Raw genomic sequence first — 17148 nt, forward strand, 5'->3', positions numbered from 1 at the left:
GACTGCTCCGGCGGGAGCTTGTCAACCAGGTCCGCCAGTTGCCGCACATTGTTCCGCATGTGGATGCTCGTGTAGAGCTGGTATGACTGGATTCTGGTCACGAGCATGGAAGAATGGTAGGCCGTCCTCCCAAACGAGTCCAGAGTGCAAGACTCCCGCCCTGGGGGAGCCGAGGCGGTATCCCTCGAACTCCTGGCCCATTTGACAGCAGAGTCCACGACCGCTGAGTCATGTGGTAGCTGAGACCGCATCAACTCCGTGTCTGTGTGGACTCTGTATTGGGACTCTGCTTTCTTAGGGATGGTGGGATTAGATAAGGGCTTCAACCAGTTCCGAAGCAGTGTCTCCTTGAGAACACTGTGCAACGGTACCGTGGAAGACTCTCTAGGTGGTGATGGATAGTCGAGGACCTCGAGCATCTCAGCCCTCGGGTCATCCACGGTAACCACTGGGAAGAGAATGCTAATAGACATGTCCTGGACAAAGGAGGCAAAGGAGAGGCTCTCTGGAGCTTCCTCTCCGGTGAAGGCGTGGGGTCGGAGGGAAGACCCGCAGACTCCTCGGAGGAGAAATATCTGGGATCCTCCTCCTCCCCCCACAAGGCCTCCTCCTTGGTGTCGGACATGAGCTCTCTGAGTTCAGACCGCAACTGGGCCCACCTCGACCCCGAGGAACCAGGTCCTCGATGATGATGCCGAGAGGTGGACTCCCGCGCCGGCAAGGACGAAGCTCCCTCCATTGACGGGGATTCCAACTGAGTGGCGATCAAGACCGGCGCCGCAAGTGGCACTGGCGTCGAAGACCGCATCACGGGGCCAGAGCCAGCCGGCACTTCCATCGACGGCACCGCAGGCACAAGCACCCCCGGTGCCGGCAGGGCCTGGCGCATCAGCCCCTCCAGGATACCTGGGAGGATGGCTCGGAGGCACTCGTCAATTAATGTCAGGAGAGGCTGGGGAGCCGATGCGGGTGTCGGTGCTCGAAGCTGCCCGGGTCCAGGAGACGGTACCGGGGTACCCGACGACCTGCGCATCGACACCTCTTCAATAGAGGGGGAGCGCTCCTCTCGGCGCGGGCGCCTCTTAGGGATCAAATCGTCTCTCGACGTCCCTGAGCTGCCCGTGCCATGCGCCGTGGGCGACCGATGACAGTGCTTTTTCGCAACCTTCTTCCGATGCCCGTCATCGGCGCTCTGTGGCATGGACGAGGAGGAGGTGGAGTCTCCGCGCCCTCTGGGGGTCGGATCCGACAGGGTTCGGTCCCGATGGCCCAGGGTCATCGGGCCAAGGGAACCTGTATTCCTGGGGTCGATGCCATGCTCGGCGTCAAAGTCGTCGACATCGGTATCGATATCAAAGCCCCAGCCGTTGACATCAAAGGGCCGGTGCAAGTTCCGAAAAGACGGTCCCAAAGAACTTGCCTCGCCACCTGCGTCCGCTTTTTCAAGCCGAGACACAAGGTGCACGTCTTGGAATTATGCTCCGGGCCGAGGCACTGGAGACCCCAAGCGTGAGGATCGGTCTGCGAGATCTGCCGGCTGCACCAACCACACTTTTTGAATCTGCTCGAGACCTTTGAGGACATCGACGGAAAAATCGTGTCGGCGAAGTCAAAACTGTCGATGGTGGCGGTAAAAATAACACCACAAAAGAAAGAAATCGGTTGCGCGGCAAAAGAAAACACTCAACGATAAGGATTTTTTTTACGAAAAGAAAAGAAGAGACGCGCGAATGCGCGTATAGTAAAAGGAAATCGCAGGCTAGGCCGCAAAATGGTTTTCCGGGGCTGACACGGAGAGGGACGAAGCTACGTCTCTCTCCACCGTGGAAAATCGAAAAACTGACCGGGAGCGCACGGGTGGGAAGACGACCGCGCATGCACGGTGGGCGTACCTTGCGTGCGGGACCTCCCGCGAGATTTTTCTTCCGGTTTCGAGGGGCTGCCATGGACGTCAACCCAGTCGTGAGAACAAGCAGCCTGCTTGTCCTCGGAGAAGAACTGTTACAGATTCCCCACACAGACCACTACATTTGAATCCTTCACCTCAGTTACACATGCAGAACAGAGATAGACCCTCTTCAAATTCTTCAAAATTTAACCTGAAATCTTAAGAAGCTAGACTCTGAATGCAGCAAAACATCAGGAAAACAGAAAGACATGTTTCCTCCTATACAGTGCAAAATAAGACAGCAGATGTAAATTCTCAAATACACCAAAATGAAAATAAAATGATTTTTTTCTACCTGTCTGGTGACCTTATTTTTCTGATCATGTTGGTCCCAGTCTCTGATTCTGCTACTCTCTTAACTCTGTTTTCAGGGCTTCCTGACCATTTATTTCTTTACTTTCCTCCTTTCTTCTTCATTTCTTGTCCTACATTCATAAATAAAAGCTGGGTCCTCCACGGACTTGACTGGAGGATGTATAGAGTGAATCCAGCTTTTGCCTATATTCTCCACCCATGTGCAGTTTTTCACCTCTCTTCCCTTTCCATCACCTCCATCCATGTGCATCTTCATCTTTTCTCTTCCCGCCCCTCTATCCATGACCAGCATTTCTCTCTCCCATCCCTTGCATTCACGCCCAGCACTTTTCACCTTCCCTCCCTGTGCACCTCCTTCCTCTGTCTTCACTCCCCTCTATCCATGTCCAGCATTTCTCCTCTCTCTCCCCTCCATCCACGTGCATCTCCTTCCTCTGTCTTCTCCCTCCTCCATCCATGTCCAGCAATTCTTCTCTCTCCTCTCCCCTCCTCTTCATCAATGCCCAGCAATTCTGCTCTCTCCCCTCCATCCATGTCCAGCAATTCTCCTCTACCCCGACCTTCCCTCCACCCTCTTCTATGTCCAGTGATTCTCCTCTCTCCCCTGCCCTCCCATCTCATCCATGTCCAGCGACTGTCCTCTCTCCCCTGCTCCATCTCCCATCCATGACAGCGATTCTCCTCTGTCCTCCTCATGTCCAGCGATTCTCCTCTCTCCCCTGCACCCCCCCATATCCAGCGATTCTACTCTCTCCCCTGCCTTCCCCTCCCATCCATGTGCAGTGATTCATCCCAGCCCCCACCTGCCCCCCTTTTCAGCCCCCGAGCTCCAGCCTTAGCCTCCTTCTCAGTTCCTGCTGCTGGAACTGTGAGCCACAGGTAAGCATGGCCTGTGGCTCCCTCCGGAGGATCACTCCAGCCCCAGCTAATCTGGCGCAACAACCAGCTCACAGATTTTCAGAAAATCCATCCACTGGCTCCTGCGAGCCAGCTTCAGCACACCTCTGTTTCTATCCCTTTCCAAGTGATTCCTAGTGTCCTGTTTGCTTTTTTGGCTGCCACCACACACTGTGAAGAAGATTTCAGTGTGTTGTCTACAATGATACCTAGATGTTTTTCTAGGGTGCTGAATCCTAATATAGATATTAGCATAATATTCTTCTCAATGTACATCACTTTGCATTTCTCCACACTAAATTTCATCTGCTATTGGATGCCCAGTCTTCCAATCTCCTAAGGTCTTCCTGCAATTTTCCACAATCCACACATGTCTACCAACTCTAAATAGTTTTGTGTCATCTGCAATTTAATCACATTCAACGTTCCCATTTCAAGATCATTAATAAATATGTTCAATAGCACCAGTTCCAACACAGATCCTTGAGGCACTCCACTATTCAACCTCCGTCACTGAAATAATTGGCCATTTAACCCTACCCTCTGTTTTCTATCCATGTATAGACCCATATCGGCAGTGCTAGCCAATCGAATCAATAACATTATTCCAGGACTAATACACACAGATCAGATAAGATTTTTGAAGGAATGATAAGCATTGTTGAACCTGCTTAAAGTTGAAAACTTCTGCTCATTGTGCAGCAGCGGCTAAGAAAGCAAATAGAATGTTAGGAATTGTTAGGAAAGGAATGGAAAACAAAAATGAGAATGTTATAATGCCATTGTATCACTCCATGGTGTGACTGCACCTTGAATACTGTGTGCAATTTTGGTCACTGTATCTCAAAAAAGATATAGTGGAATTAGAAAAGGTACAGAGAAGGGTGACAAAAATGATAAAGGGGCGGGACTACTTTCCTATGAGGATAGGCTTGGAGATGAGATCGCTGAGAGGAGATAAGGTCTATAAAACGCTGAGTGGAGTGGAACAGGTAGACCTGAATTCCTTGTTTAGTACTTCCAAAAATACTAGGACTAGGGTGTACTCAATGAAGCTACTAAGTAGTAAATTTAAAACATATCAGAGAAAATATTTCTTCACTCAATGTGTAATTAAACTCTGGAATTCAATGGCATAGAATGTGATAAAAGCAGTTAGTTTAGCAGGGTTTAAAAAAGGTTTGGAAAATTTCCTACAAGAAAAGTCCGTGCGACACTATTAAGACAGACTTGAGAAAATCCACTGCTTATTTCTAGGAAGCAACACAAGATCTGTTTTACTCTTTTGGGATCTTGCCAGGTACTTGTGACCTGGATTGGCCACTGTTGGAAACAGGATACTGGGCTTGATGGACCTGCACTCTGTCCCAGTATGGCAACGCTTATGTTCTTAATCACCTTCTCACATGGAATTTGTATCCACAGATTCTACAGCACATTTTGTTTTCTGCAGAACTTTTATACTGTCTGACTCAATGTCCTCTTAAATATATAGTGCCCCCCCTACCAATTTTCCGTCCTATCAGTTCAATATCATCTGTACCATGGTATAAGTGTGTCCCATTGGTTATCCTCCTTCCACCAGGTCTCTGATGCCAATTATATTTGCCTCTTCATTCTGTGCTATACAATCTAACTCTCCCCTCTCATTTTTAAGGCCTAACATCTGTATACAGTTGACGGTTGCAATCATTCAACTTTGTCTCGTCTTGATGATTCTCATCTTTCTGGACACTGTTATAAGGTCATTTCTAAATGTTTAGATCTCCATCTATCCACTGTCAGGCAGATAGTCTATAGAGAGAGAAAGCTAACACTACCGTGCCAAGATCACCCCAAGACCAAAATGGAAAATCATCTAAGAAATCATAAAGAACACCAGACTAGAGTATCTGCAGGCCTCTCTCAATTGTGCTGTGAAGATTCATGCATCAATCACTGGAAAAAACCTGAATGGGAATGGTATTTATAGAACGATAGAAGAAACCGCTGCAGTAAAGAGAACATTGGTGCTTGCCTCACATTCACCAAACAGCATCTGGGTGACAAACAAGATTTCTGGAATAATGTTCTCTGGATAGATGAATCAGAAATTGAATTTCTTTGTCACAACAACAAAATGTTTCACTGGCAAAAAAGCCAACACTGCCTTCCAAATTAAGAACCTCATCCTGACTGTCAAATGTGATGGTGGAGTTATCAGTGTGGAGCTTGTCTGCTGCATAAGGACCTAGATGGCCAAAATGTCATTGACAGAATCATGAATTCAACTTTATACCAGAAAATTCTAGAGAATGTTAGCCCATTTGTGAGCTCAGACCAGCTTAAAGTGAGTCATACAGCAAGACATGGCCAAATCAAAGTCCCAATCTAAGCTCTATTAAAATGTGGAAAGACCAGAAGTAAGCTGTCATAGATCTGAAGCAGTTTCATCTGAAGATTAGGCCAAAATTTCAGAAGGGTGTTGTGAGAGACTGAACAATAGTTATAGGCAACATTTAGTTGAAGTTGCTGTTCAAGGAGGTGACGCTAATTACCAAAAAGTTCACATGCTATTTATACAAGACTTCCTGAGCCGGTACGTCAAGCTCCATCTCTGGCCGTCTTCAAATCTAAGCTAAAAGCCCACCTTTTTGATGCTGCTTTTAACTCCTAACCCTTATTCACTTGTTCAGAACCCTTATTCTATCATCCTCACTTTAATATTCCCTTATCTCTTGTTTGTCCTGTTTGTTCTAATTAGATTGTAAGCTCTGTGAAGCAGGGACTGTCTCTTCATGTTCAAGTGTACAGTGCTGCATACATCTTGTAGCGCTATAGAAATAAGTAGTAGTAGTAATCAACATATATCTTTTTCACCAAGTTATTTGTTCAATAAAGTTATCTCTGTCTCATATCAGGGTGTAGATTAGGATTCACTATAAATGAAGCAAAAATATGGACCATCCAAAGGATGTCAGACTTTCTCTCTTCATTCTATATTTACTGACTATAAGACAGACAGATTTTACTACACTGGACATGCCAGCCATTTTAGCTGCTCCTTTTTCTCTATCGTTTGTGTAACACCCCCCCCCCCCCCACCCCTCACCCCCTTTTCACTTTTTTTCTGAAATCCTAGACATCAGTTCTGATACATTTTTCTAAAACTAAACATAAGATGTTCAATATTTGGACAGACCAACAATCCATTAAGCACAGCATCCAGTCTCCAACAGTGGCAGATCCAGGTCACATGGCCCCATGAAAGTATACCTTATACTACATTGTTCCAGTCATGAAAATAAATGTTAAGACTTCAAGACAACATCAACCAAGTTCTCACAAGGATGTACAAATGTACATTAGTACTCAGCCTTTCACTTCAAAACTTAAGTATGTAAAACAAGAGGTTACTTTACCTTCCAGATGAAGCAGCTCCATTGGATCTGGCTGTCCATCACTTGGGTCTGCATTTTGTAGACTCTGTAGCAATTGATCCATTTTGTCCTAAAAACAACAATGACATTAACACTAAACAATTTCAAAACAATATGAGGGTACATTTATGCTATTCAACTTTGAAATACAATTACTTCAAAGACAGACTGCAATTAAAAGATTACTGTTTAATTACAATTTTCTAAAATTCTTTAAGTTGCTCAGGTATCTGGCACTTTGACAAGTCAGAATGAAGGGAATTTTATAAGCGGGGACTCAAGAAAGCAGGAAGATGCCTATTTTGGTACTATTTTATAAAAATACACACAGGAACCAATGTGACTAGAAAATATCAGTGAAAATCCAGCAGAAATTGTGCCTACATTCAAGGAATGGACATTACACTTGCTCGCATGCAGGTGTAAAGTTTAGCATGTACTTTAGATGAATACATGCATAAAGTACAACTTTGCCCTAATTCTATCCCTGTGCATGCCTACTTCACAGGTATATGCCAGCTTGCAACACATGTACTTTTTCATTTGACAAGTTACCGTATTTTTCGGACTATAAGACGCACCGGACCATAAGACGCACCTAGGTTTTAGAGGAGGGAAATAGGAAAAATTTTTTTTTCCTTTTTCCCTCCTCTAAAACCTAGGTGCTCCGGTGCATCTTGTCCGAGTTTTGGATCGCCGTCCCCTACTTACGCGTTGCCATGTTCCCTGGTGGTCTAGTGACGTCGGGGCAGGAAAGAGCCCCCTCTTTCCTGCCCATCGCACTGCTCTCCGTGCTCCTGACTGCTTCCTGACGGTCTTGGCGAGATTCAAAATGGCCGCCGAGAATCTCGGCGGCCATTTTGAATATCGCCGAGACCGTCAGGAAGCAGTCAGGAGCACGGAGAGCAGCGCGATGGGCAGGAAAGAGGGGGCTCTTTCCTGCCCCGACGTCACTAGACCACCAGGGAACATGGCATCGCGTAAGTAGGGGACGGCGATCCCAAACTCGCTACCTTCGGACTATAAGACGCACCCCCCATTTTCCTCCCAAATTTTTGGGGAAAAAAGTGCGTCTTATAGTCCGAAAAATACGGTACATATCTGTAGCAGATGTTCTCTGAGAACAGTAGGACAATCTTCACATATGTGTGATGGCACTACACCCCAGTTAACTTTTCTAGAAGCGTTCAAGTAGACTTTTCGTACATGTACAACTTCCTTAGTCCATCACAAGCTAGAAGAAATTCAACTCCTTGGGGAGGTGGGAGAGTTATGAGGATGTCTCACATCACTGACTGTATTGATCAGGTCTTCTATGGCGTCAAGACACTGAGGATTCTGAATACATTAGTGAAACTTTCTCCCCCAAACACACTGGAAATGGGACACGTGCAGTAAATCTAGAATCAAAGTCTCTTCCAGACCTAAGTATTGAGGTGTTCCTTTAGGTAGTGCATGGGTCTTGAAATTCAGCTTGATTGTCTCTGCCCTCAATATAAACAATGTCGAAACTGCACCACATCACACCAAGCGAAGAAGTGTTCCATCCATTCCTCTAACTTCTAAATTAGCTGCTCCTCAAAGGCTGCCATCAACAAAGGGGGTAAGCATCGCAGTAGGAGTGGCTATGTCTGCCTGAATCACCTGAGGTATAATCAGAACCAGAGACCCAGGCTCTGACACCCTCTCTGACTGTATGGAGGAAATGTAGTCTTCACGTCAAGGATGCTTTGATGATTCCAGCAACCTCGGTGCTCCTCAGAGCCACACTTCAGTGGAGAGCGATACCAAGATATCTCAACCTCCATCATGCTTCCCTTGGCAACAAAGATGAAATAGAATCCTTCTTCTACTGATGCTCCATGTCAAGGATAATTGAGACTCTCTCAATATCGATGCATCTCCAGTGTCTGATACAGCTCCTAGACCCATGGAGATCAATATTTCCAATGCCAATGTTGATGAACTAGTCTTACCACCTAAAAACTTTTCTCTCTTCTTTTCCCTACCATGAAATCTCTCTCTAACATCTGTGAACAAATACAATGAGCTGGATTATGGTTGGGTCCCAGATACTGCAGGCACCATGAGTGACTATCCATAATGGATATGCTCCTGTTACACTGGGAACAAATTTTGAGGTCACTGGGGGGGGGGGGGGGGGGGGGGGGGGGGGGGATCTCTCTTTGGGACATTTCATTTGGACAAATAATTGCAGTGAAAACAAATGACTCGATTGTGACAAATTCCCCAGCCAAGAGTTTGAAGCTTACAGGCAGCCTATACCAACTTAATGTGAAAAAAGAAAACTTGAAAAATGCCAAAAAACTTAAGCATCTATTAGGTAGTCACAAAACAACCGTGCAACAGCACCAGGACTTACAGACGAGCAGAATTAGGGAAAAAACGTTTAGGTGCCGAGGCAATTACAATGGAAAAAATGGGTCCAATCAGCTCCGAAGGAAAGTTCAATATGAGGAGGGTCCACAGGAAGAGGTGTACTTACATAGTGAGGCTACTCAAAGGCTTCTAGAAAAGATGCTGGGGTAGTGCTTCCCGTGCATTGACCTCATTGGTGATGTCACCCATAAATGTGAAGATTTAGCAGTCCTGCTTGTCGTCATCTAACTAATTTTATGAGAACATTTACATGCAAAAGCTGAAATGTGGACTTACCTGTTCATTTCCTTTCCTTTCACAAGCCTGTCTGAAAATTGCCCTCCATTATGGCTAAAGGAACACCACAACTACTACACTTTCAGCCACATTTAGAGGAAATCTGTAGGAAACGGGATGGGGACTTGATATACCGCTTTTCTGTGGTTACAATCAAAGCGGTTTACATGTTATATACAGGTATTTATTTTGTACTTGGGGCAACAGAGAGTTAAGTGACTTGCCCAGCGTCACAAGGAGGCTTTCTGGGAGATCAGAAAGTAATAAGTGCTGATTTTATGTTCAGGTTTATGTGTGTTTTCTTTATAAAGTCTACCAGTTCTGCTGAACTGAAACAAGGTTAACAGTTATTCTTGATGCAAGGACAAATTTGAGTCACTGGGTACTCTTTCCGTGGTACAAATTTTAATGAATTGTTTAGTTTAGTTTATTGGAGAGAGGTGCAGACATAGAAAATCTTATAAGACAGTTTTTCTACAGACTCAAAACCTATTTATACTATTAAAGGGACAACAGTTTTAAAAGTTTCATCATATAGTAATGCAGAATAGTTTACAGAAAAGTCTGTTTTCTTCCTACTGAGCAAACGGTTCCTCCACTCCAGGAAGTTATGCACCAACATCATTACAATTACCTGTTTACACTGCAAGCCAATAGCAGTATGAACAATTTTCAATGGGAGAAATTACACTATTATTAATGCTGATCGTTATAGCTATGATCTATAATTTCAAAAATGTAATTCCACTTCCAACTTCTTCATCAGACACCCTTTCAGTAGCCATGCCCATTTTTTGCCCATTTTCCACCCACTCATTTTGGCTTTCAGGCTTCCCTAGGGCCACAGAATCACAAACTTTTTATTTACAACCATCAGGGTATTTTCTCCCTATTTCATATTCATCTCTCAATTCACTTAGCCCACTTACTGCAGTGATGGCTTTTGGAGGAGACATACATCAGGACTTCTAGAGCTCTGCAACCAAGGGTCCCAAGTTCAGCAATCAGGTATTGCCACTGGATGGTCTCTGAACTACTGTGAATGCTAACTCTGAAGAATCCTCAACTTAAGTCAGCTCAAGGAACAGAGCCACCACTGCCTCACTCCCTGTGCATTGTCCTTCCATTAGCAGGCACAGTCAGTGAGCAGCACTTCTTACATGCTGCTTACTCCTCTGCTGGTTTTTCTGGATACTCAGAACCACACAGGGCCCTACTTCTGGGAGATTTAAAATATATTTATATTACAATGGGAGGGGGGGGCAACTACTAGTAAAGTCTACCCTGGCTTATAGAATAATTGCAGCTGCAAGAGTGATCTATGCAGCACTGAAAGCTTTATTGGAGAAGTGGAAGTGGGGGGGGGGGGGGGGGGGGGGGGTTGGGGGGGGGGAGTCAAAACACATAAGGAATACAATAAAGGCAAGTAATATGAAAGTCTATAATCAGGGGAATAATTTAATTAGTATTATGTTGTGATTTATCAAAACTATCTTCTAAATCAATGGATCTCAACCCAGGTCCTCAGGACACACCTAGCCAGTCAGGTTTTCAGGATACCAACAATGAATATACATGAGATAAATCTGCATGCACTACTTCCATTGTATGCAAATCTATCTCATGCATATTAACTGTAGAAATACTGAAAACCTAGTGGGCTAAGTATTTCCTGAGGGGTGGGTGGAGAACCTTTTTTCTAAATAGTTATCACATTATAATGTAGCAATAAAATCACATATTTTAAGACTTGACTGGCATGAAATATCTGCTGCATTTCTTTGCAAATTCCTATTTCCATATGTACTTAACCATAAAGCGAAGATACATACCTGTAGCAGGTATTCTTCGAGGACAGCAGGCTGATTGTTCTCACATGTGGGTCGACGTCCGCGTCGGCCCAGGAATCGGCATTTTGCAAGCAAAATATTAAAAAAGTTTTGTCAGAGTCCTCTGGCGCGTGTGCAGCGCGCATGCACAGACCGATTTCCTGCCCCTCGCACAAACACATTCCTCAGTTAAATCAAAAGCATAAAAAGAAACAAATCAACTCCAAAGGGGAGGTGGGCAGGTTTGTGAGAACAATCAGCCTGCTGTCCTCGGAGAATACCTGCTACAGGTATGTATCTTCGCTTTCTCCGAGGACAAGCAAATTGCTTTTTCTTATATGTGGGGTATCCCTAGCAACCAGGCTCACGCAAAACAATGAACATTGGTCAATTGGGCCTCGCAACGGCGAGCACATAAAATAGATTGACCTGAAACCATAAACAACTAACTGAGAGTGCAGCCTGGAACAGAACAAAAATGGGTCTGGGGGGGTGGAGTTGGATTCTAAACCCAAAACAGATTCTACAGCACCGACTGCCCACACCGACTGTTGCGTCGGGTATCCTGCTGAAGGCAGTAGTGAGATGTGAATGTGTGGACTGATGACAACGTTGCTGCCTTGCAAATCTCCTCAATGGAGGCTGACTTTAAGTGAGCCACTGACGCAGCCAGGGCTCTAACATTGTGAGCCATGACATGGCCCGCCAGAGTCAGCCCAGCTTGGGTGTAAGTGAAGGAAATGCTATCTGCTAGCCAATTGGAGATTGTGCGTTTTCCGATGGCGACTCCCCTCCTGTTGGGATCAAAAGAAACAAACAACCGGGCGGACTGTCTAAAGGGCTTTGTCCGCTCCACTTAAAAGACCAATGCTCTCTTGCAGTCCAAGGTGTGCAAACTGCTTTCGCCAGGGCGGGTATGAGGACGGGGAAAGAATGCTGGCAAGACAACTGACAAGTTCAGATGGAACTCCGACACCACCTTTGGCAGGAACTTAGGGTGCGTGCGTAGGACTACTCTGTTGTGATGAAATTTGATATAAGGTGCATGTACTACTAAGGCCTGAAGCTCACTGACCCTACCAGCTGAAGTAACAGCCACCAAGAAAACGACCTTCCAGGTCAAGTACTTCAGATGGCAGGAATTCAGTGGTTCAAAAGGAGCTTTCATCAGCTGGGTGAGAATGACATTGAGATCCCATGACACTGACGGAGGTTTGACAGGGGGCTTTGACAAAAGCAAACCTCTCATAAAGCGAACAACTAAAGGCTGTCCAGAAATAGGCTTACCCTCTACACAGTGACAATAGGTACTAATCGCACTAAGATGAACCCTTACTGAGTTGGTTTTGAGGCCAGACTCTGATAAGTGTAGAAGGTATTCAAGCAGGGTCCATGTAGGAAAAGAAACAGGATCTAGAGCCTTGCTGTCACACCAGACGGCAAATCTCCTCCATTTGAACGAATAACACTTCTTCGTGGAATCTTTTCTGGAAGCAAGCAAGACTCGGGAGACACCCTCTGAAAGACCCAAGGAGGCGAATTCTAAGCTCTCAACATCCAGGCCGTGAGAGCCAGAGACTGGAGGTTGGGATGTAGAAGCGACCCCTCGTTCTGAGTGATGAGGGTTGGAAAGCACTCCAATCTCCACGGTTCTTCGGAGGACAACTCCAGAAGAAGAGGGAACCAAATCTGACGAAGCCAGAAGGGTGCAATCAGGATCATGGTTCTGCAGTCTTGCTTGAGTTTCAGCAAAGTCTTCCCTACCAGAGATATGGGAGGATACGCATACAGAAGGCCTGTCCCCCAATGTAGAAGAAAGGCATCTGACGCTAGTCTGTCGTGGGCCTTAAATCTGGAACAGAACTGAGGGACCTTGTGATTGATCTGAGTGGCAAAAAGATCCACTGAGGGGGTGCCCCATGCTCAGAAGATCTTGCAGACTATGCCCAAGTTAAGTGACCACTCGTGAGGTCGCATTATCCGTCTTTCGTAGCCTGGTGCAATCCCTCGTTCTCAAACGAAGCAAACACTCACAGAAGGTGAGCTCTCCACAGGAAAACCAGTAAGGAAAAACAAACAGTGGATCCAACAAAAGGTCCTCTCACAATGAGTGTCTTCCTGAACAAGGTCTTTATTCACAATGGCACAAATGACCCGACACGTGACGTGTTTCGGCCGTGAGGCCTGCGTCAGGGGTCAAGTGTTGTCTGGAGTCAAATAGCCTTGTAGATTAGATGAAAAAGATGAAAAACCGGAAATACTGCCTTACCCCTATATATCCCACGGATTACCTTGTTCAGGAAGACACTCATTGTGAGAGGACCTTTTGTTGGATCCACTGTTTGTTTATCCCTCGTTCTCAGCCATCTGGATTACTGCAACTCACTATACGCAGGTTGCAAAAAGCAAATACTGAGAAAACTCCAAACAGCCCAGAATACAGCAGCCAGGCTCATCTTAGGAAAACCAAAGTATGAAAGTGCAAAACCCTTACGAGAGAAGCTACACTGGCTCCCACTTAAAGAACGCATTACTTTTAAAGTGTGCACATTAGTCCACAAAATCATTCACGGTGAAGCCCCAGCCTACATGTTGGATTTAATAGACTTACCACCAAGAAACGCCAAAAGATCATCCCGAACTTTCCTCAACCTCCACTTCCCTAATTGCAAGGGCCTGAAATACAAAACACTGCACGCGTCAACCTTTTCCTACATGAGCACGCAGTACTGGAATTCATTGCCACGCAACCTGAAAACGATCCATGAGCAAAAAACCTTCCGCAAACTACTGAAGACCCACCTCTTTGAGGAAATTTACGGAAAGAACCAAAACACATAAAACCACACTCACTGTTCAACAATGCATCACTACAGCCACTATGAATTCCCATCCCCTACCTCACCTTCTCATCCCCCGCAAACTTACCACACTCATACCTTACTCACAGAAAATGTATACCAAATGCTTGCCTGTTATTATATACCGCCCCTCCTGTTTCCCGCTGGTTCCCTCCAATGTATCGCCCCTTTTAGTTTCCCGTTCTTTCCTTCCAATGTCTCAATGATCTTTTCCATTTATATTCCTTGCTACAAGACTTGTCTCGCATAACGCTTCATAATGTAATCCATAACTGAGCTGTAACAAAATGTACTTCCAGTTTTCACAACGTATTGTAAGCCACACTGAACCCGCAAAAAGGTGGGAAAATGTGGGGTACAAATGCAATAAATAAATAAATAAATCCTGCTCAACCTGTCGGCCAGACTGTTGTTTACGCCTGCCACATAAGTGGCTTGGAGAAACATGCCGTGACGGTGAGTCCAAAGACACATCTGGACGGCTTCCTGACACAGAGGGCGAGATCCGGTGCCCCCCTGCTTGTTGGTGTAAAACATGGCAACCTGATTGCCTGTCTGAATTAAGATTACTCGGTTGGACAGCCGATCTCTGAAAGCCTTTAGAGCGTTTCAGATCGCTCTTAATTCCAGGAGGTTGATCTGCAGACCTCTTTCCTGAAAGGACCATGCTCCCTGAGTGTGGAGCCCATCTACATGAGCTTCCCACCCCAGGAGAGATGCATCCGTCGTCAGCACTTTTTTCGTGGCTGAGGAACTTGGAATGGTCATTCCATGGTCAAATTGGATCGAATTGTCCACCACTGAAGAGAATTCCGAAAGCCGGTGGACAGTTGGATTACATCCTCTAGATCCCCTGCAGCTTGAAACCACTGGGAAGCTAGGGTCCATTGAGCTGATCTCATATGTAGACGTGCCATGGGTGTGACATGTGCCCCAGAAGTCTCAACATCTGCTGAGTCGTGACCTGTTGAGACGCTCAAACCATGGACAACAGGGACAGAAGGTTGTCCGCCCTTGCCTCGGGAGGATAAGCTCAAGCTGTCTGAGTGTTCAACAGAGCTCCAATGAATTCCAATTTTTGGACTGGGGCGAGATGAGACTTGGGATAATTTATGACAAACCCCAGTAGCCCTAACACCCGAATAGTCATTTGCATGGACTCCAGAGCACCTTCCTTCGAGGTGCTCTTCACCAGCCAATCGCCGAGATAAAGAAACACATTCACTCCCAGTCTGAGTAGCGAAGCTGCGACTACAGCTAGGCATTTTGTAAACACTCTGGGTGCAGACAACAGGCCAAAAGGCAGTACACGGTACTGAAAGTGCTGTGTTCCTAGCCGAAATCGAAGATATTTCCTATGAGCTGGAAGTATCAACATGTGTGTGTAAGCATCCTTTAAGTCCAGAGAGCATAGTCAATCGTTTTCCTGAATCATGTGAAGAAGGGTGCCTAGGGAAACCATCCTGAACTTTTTTCGGACAAGAAACTTGTTCACGGCCCTTAGGTCTAGGATGGGACGCATCCCCCTTGTTTTCTTTTGCACAAGGAAGTACCTGGAATAGAATCCCAGCCCTTCTTCCCCTGGTTCGACCGCTTGGGCCTGTAGAAGGGCAGAGAGTTCCTCTGCAAGTACCTGCTTGTGCTGGGAGCTGTAGGACTGAGCTCCCGGTAGGCAATTTGGAGGCTTGGAGTCCAGACTGAGGGTGAATCCTACCTGGACAATTTGAAGAACCCACCGGTCGGAGGTTATAACAGGCCACATTTGGTGAAAAAACATTAACCTCCCCCAACCGGCAAATCGTCCGGTACGGACACATTTATTGAGGCTATGCTGAACTGGAGCCAGTCAAAAGCCCATCCCTTGCTTTTGCTGGGGAGCCGCAGTGGCCTTAGGCGCACACTGTTGACGAGAACAAGCGCGCTGGGACTGAGCCTGGGCAGGCTGCCGAGAAGCAGGAGTGTACCTACGCCTAGCGTAGGAATAGGCAGCACTCCTCTTCCATCCAAAAAACCTCCTAGATGAGGGGGTAGTAGCGGAAGACGCCCAGCGGGAGAGAGAATCCATAGCATCATTGTGCTTTTGAGCTGGTCAACTAGATCCTCTACTTTCTCACCAAAAAAGTTATCCCCCAGGCAAGGAACATCCGCCATCCGCTGCTGAACCAAATGATCCAGGTCAGAGACACGCAGCCATGAGAGTCTGCGCATCACTATACCTTGGGCAGCGATCCTAGATGCTACATCAAAAGTGTCGAACGTACCCCTGGCCAGGAATTTTCGACATGCCTTCTGCTGCCTGACCACCTGGCGAAAAGGCTCGGCCTGCTCCAGAGGGAGTGCATCAACCAAGCTAGACAGTTGCCTCACTGAGTTCCACAAGTGGATAGAAACATAGAAACATGACTACAAATAAAGGCCATATGACCCATCCAGTCTGCCCATCCTCTGTAACCCCTAATTCTTCCTGTTCCTATATGCTTATCCCATGCGATCCCGCATGCTTCATGCCTTTCTAAATTCTGGAACAGTCCTCGACTCCACCACCTCCATCGGGAGGCTATTCCAAGCCTCCACCACGCTTTCTGTGAAATACTTCCTTAGGTTACTCCTAAGCTGGTATGTCTAGATTTTGGCAGTGAGCATGGCGGCCTGATACGCCTTTCTCCCAAAAGAGTCCAAGGTTCTAGATTTTCTGCCTGGGGGCACCGAGGCATAGTCCCTAGTGCTATTGGCTCTTTTGAGAGCGGAGTCCACCACCATGGAATTGTGCGGTAGCTGAGACCTCATCAAGCCAGGTTCCCCGTGGATCCGATAATGGGATTCATTTTTTTTCGGGATCACGGGATTAGACAGAGGAAATGACCAGTTTTGCATAAGGACTTCCTTCAGTACATTATGCAAAGGAGCCATTGCAGCCTCTCTAGGTGGAGAAGGATAATCCAGGACCTCAAGCATCTCAGCCCTGGGCTCATCCTCAACCTCCATACTGCTTCATAGCCACAGCCATTTCCCGGACAAAGGAGGTAAAGGATAGTAAAGGATAGATTCTCCAGTGGACAAAGTCTCCTTTCTAGTGGAGGGGAAGGTTCAGAGGGAATCCAATAGGACTCGTGAGACAAAAAGTACCTGGGATCCTCGTCTTCCTCCCACGAACGCTCATCTTCAGTATCGGACAAGACATCCCTCAGAGCAGTCTGAAACTG

The 17148-nt window shown here is 46.3% G+C and overlaps 1 protein-coding gene and 1 long non-coding RNA gene across 7 annotated transcripts in view; one reads left to right on the top strand and one right to left on the bottom strand.

Annotated features, from left to right (window-relative positions):
• STAM (signal transducing adaptor molecule) overlaps window positions 1-17148 on the bottom strand; it is a 238911-nt gene that overhangs the window by 56718 nt on the left and 165045 nt on the right. For all 6 annotated transcript variants that reach the window (XR_003941804.1, XM_030199525.1, XM_030199519.1 and 3 more), the window contains exon 10: window positions 6562-6649. Coding sequence is in view for 5 of the 6 variants with exons in the window: in XM_030199525.1 (XP_030055385.1) it covers window positions 6562-6649 (88 nt within the window). In the remaining variant the exon portion in view is untranslated. The remainder of the gene's footprint in view (window positions 1-6561; window positions 6650-17148) is intronic.
• LOC115468043 lies at window positions 51-16644 on the top strand. The gene is made up of 3 exons (XR_003941809.1): window positions 51-71; window positions 9070-9075; window positions 16559-16644. It is a non-coding gene; the product is annotated as an uncharacterized LOC115468043 (long non-coding RNA).

Source organism: Microcaecilia unicolor, chromosome 1, assembly GCF_901765095.1.
Source record: "Microcaecilia unicolor chromosome 1, aMicUni1.1, whole genome shotgun sequence".
NCBI classification, from domain to species: domain Eukaryota; kingdom Metazoa; phylum Chordata; class Amphibia; order Gymnophiona; family Siphonopidae; genus Microcaecilia; species Microcaecilia unicolor.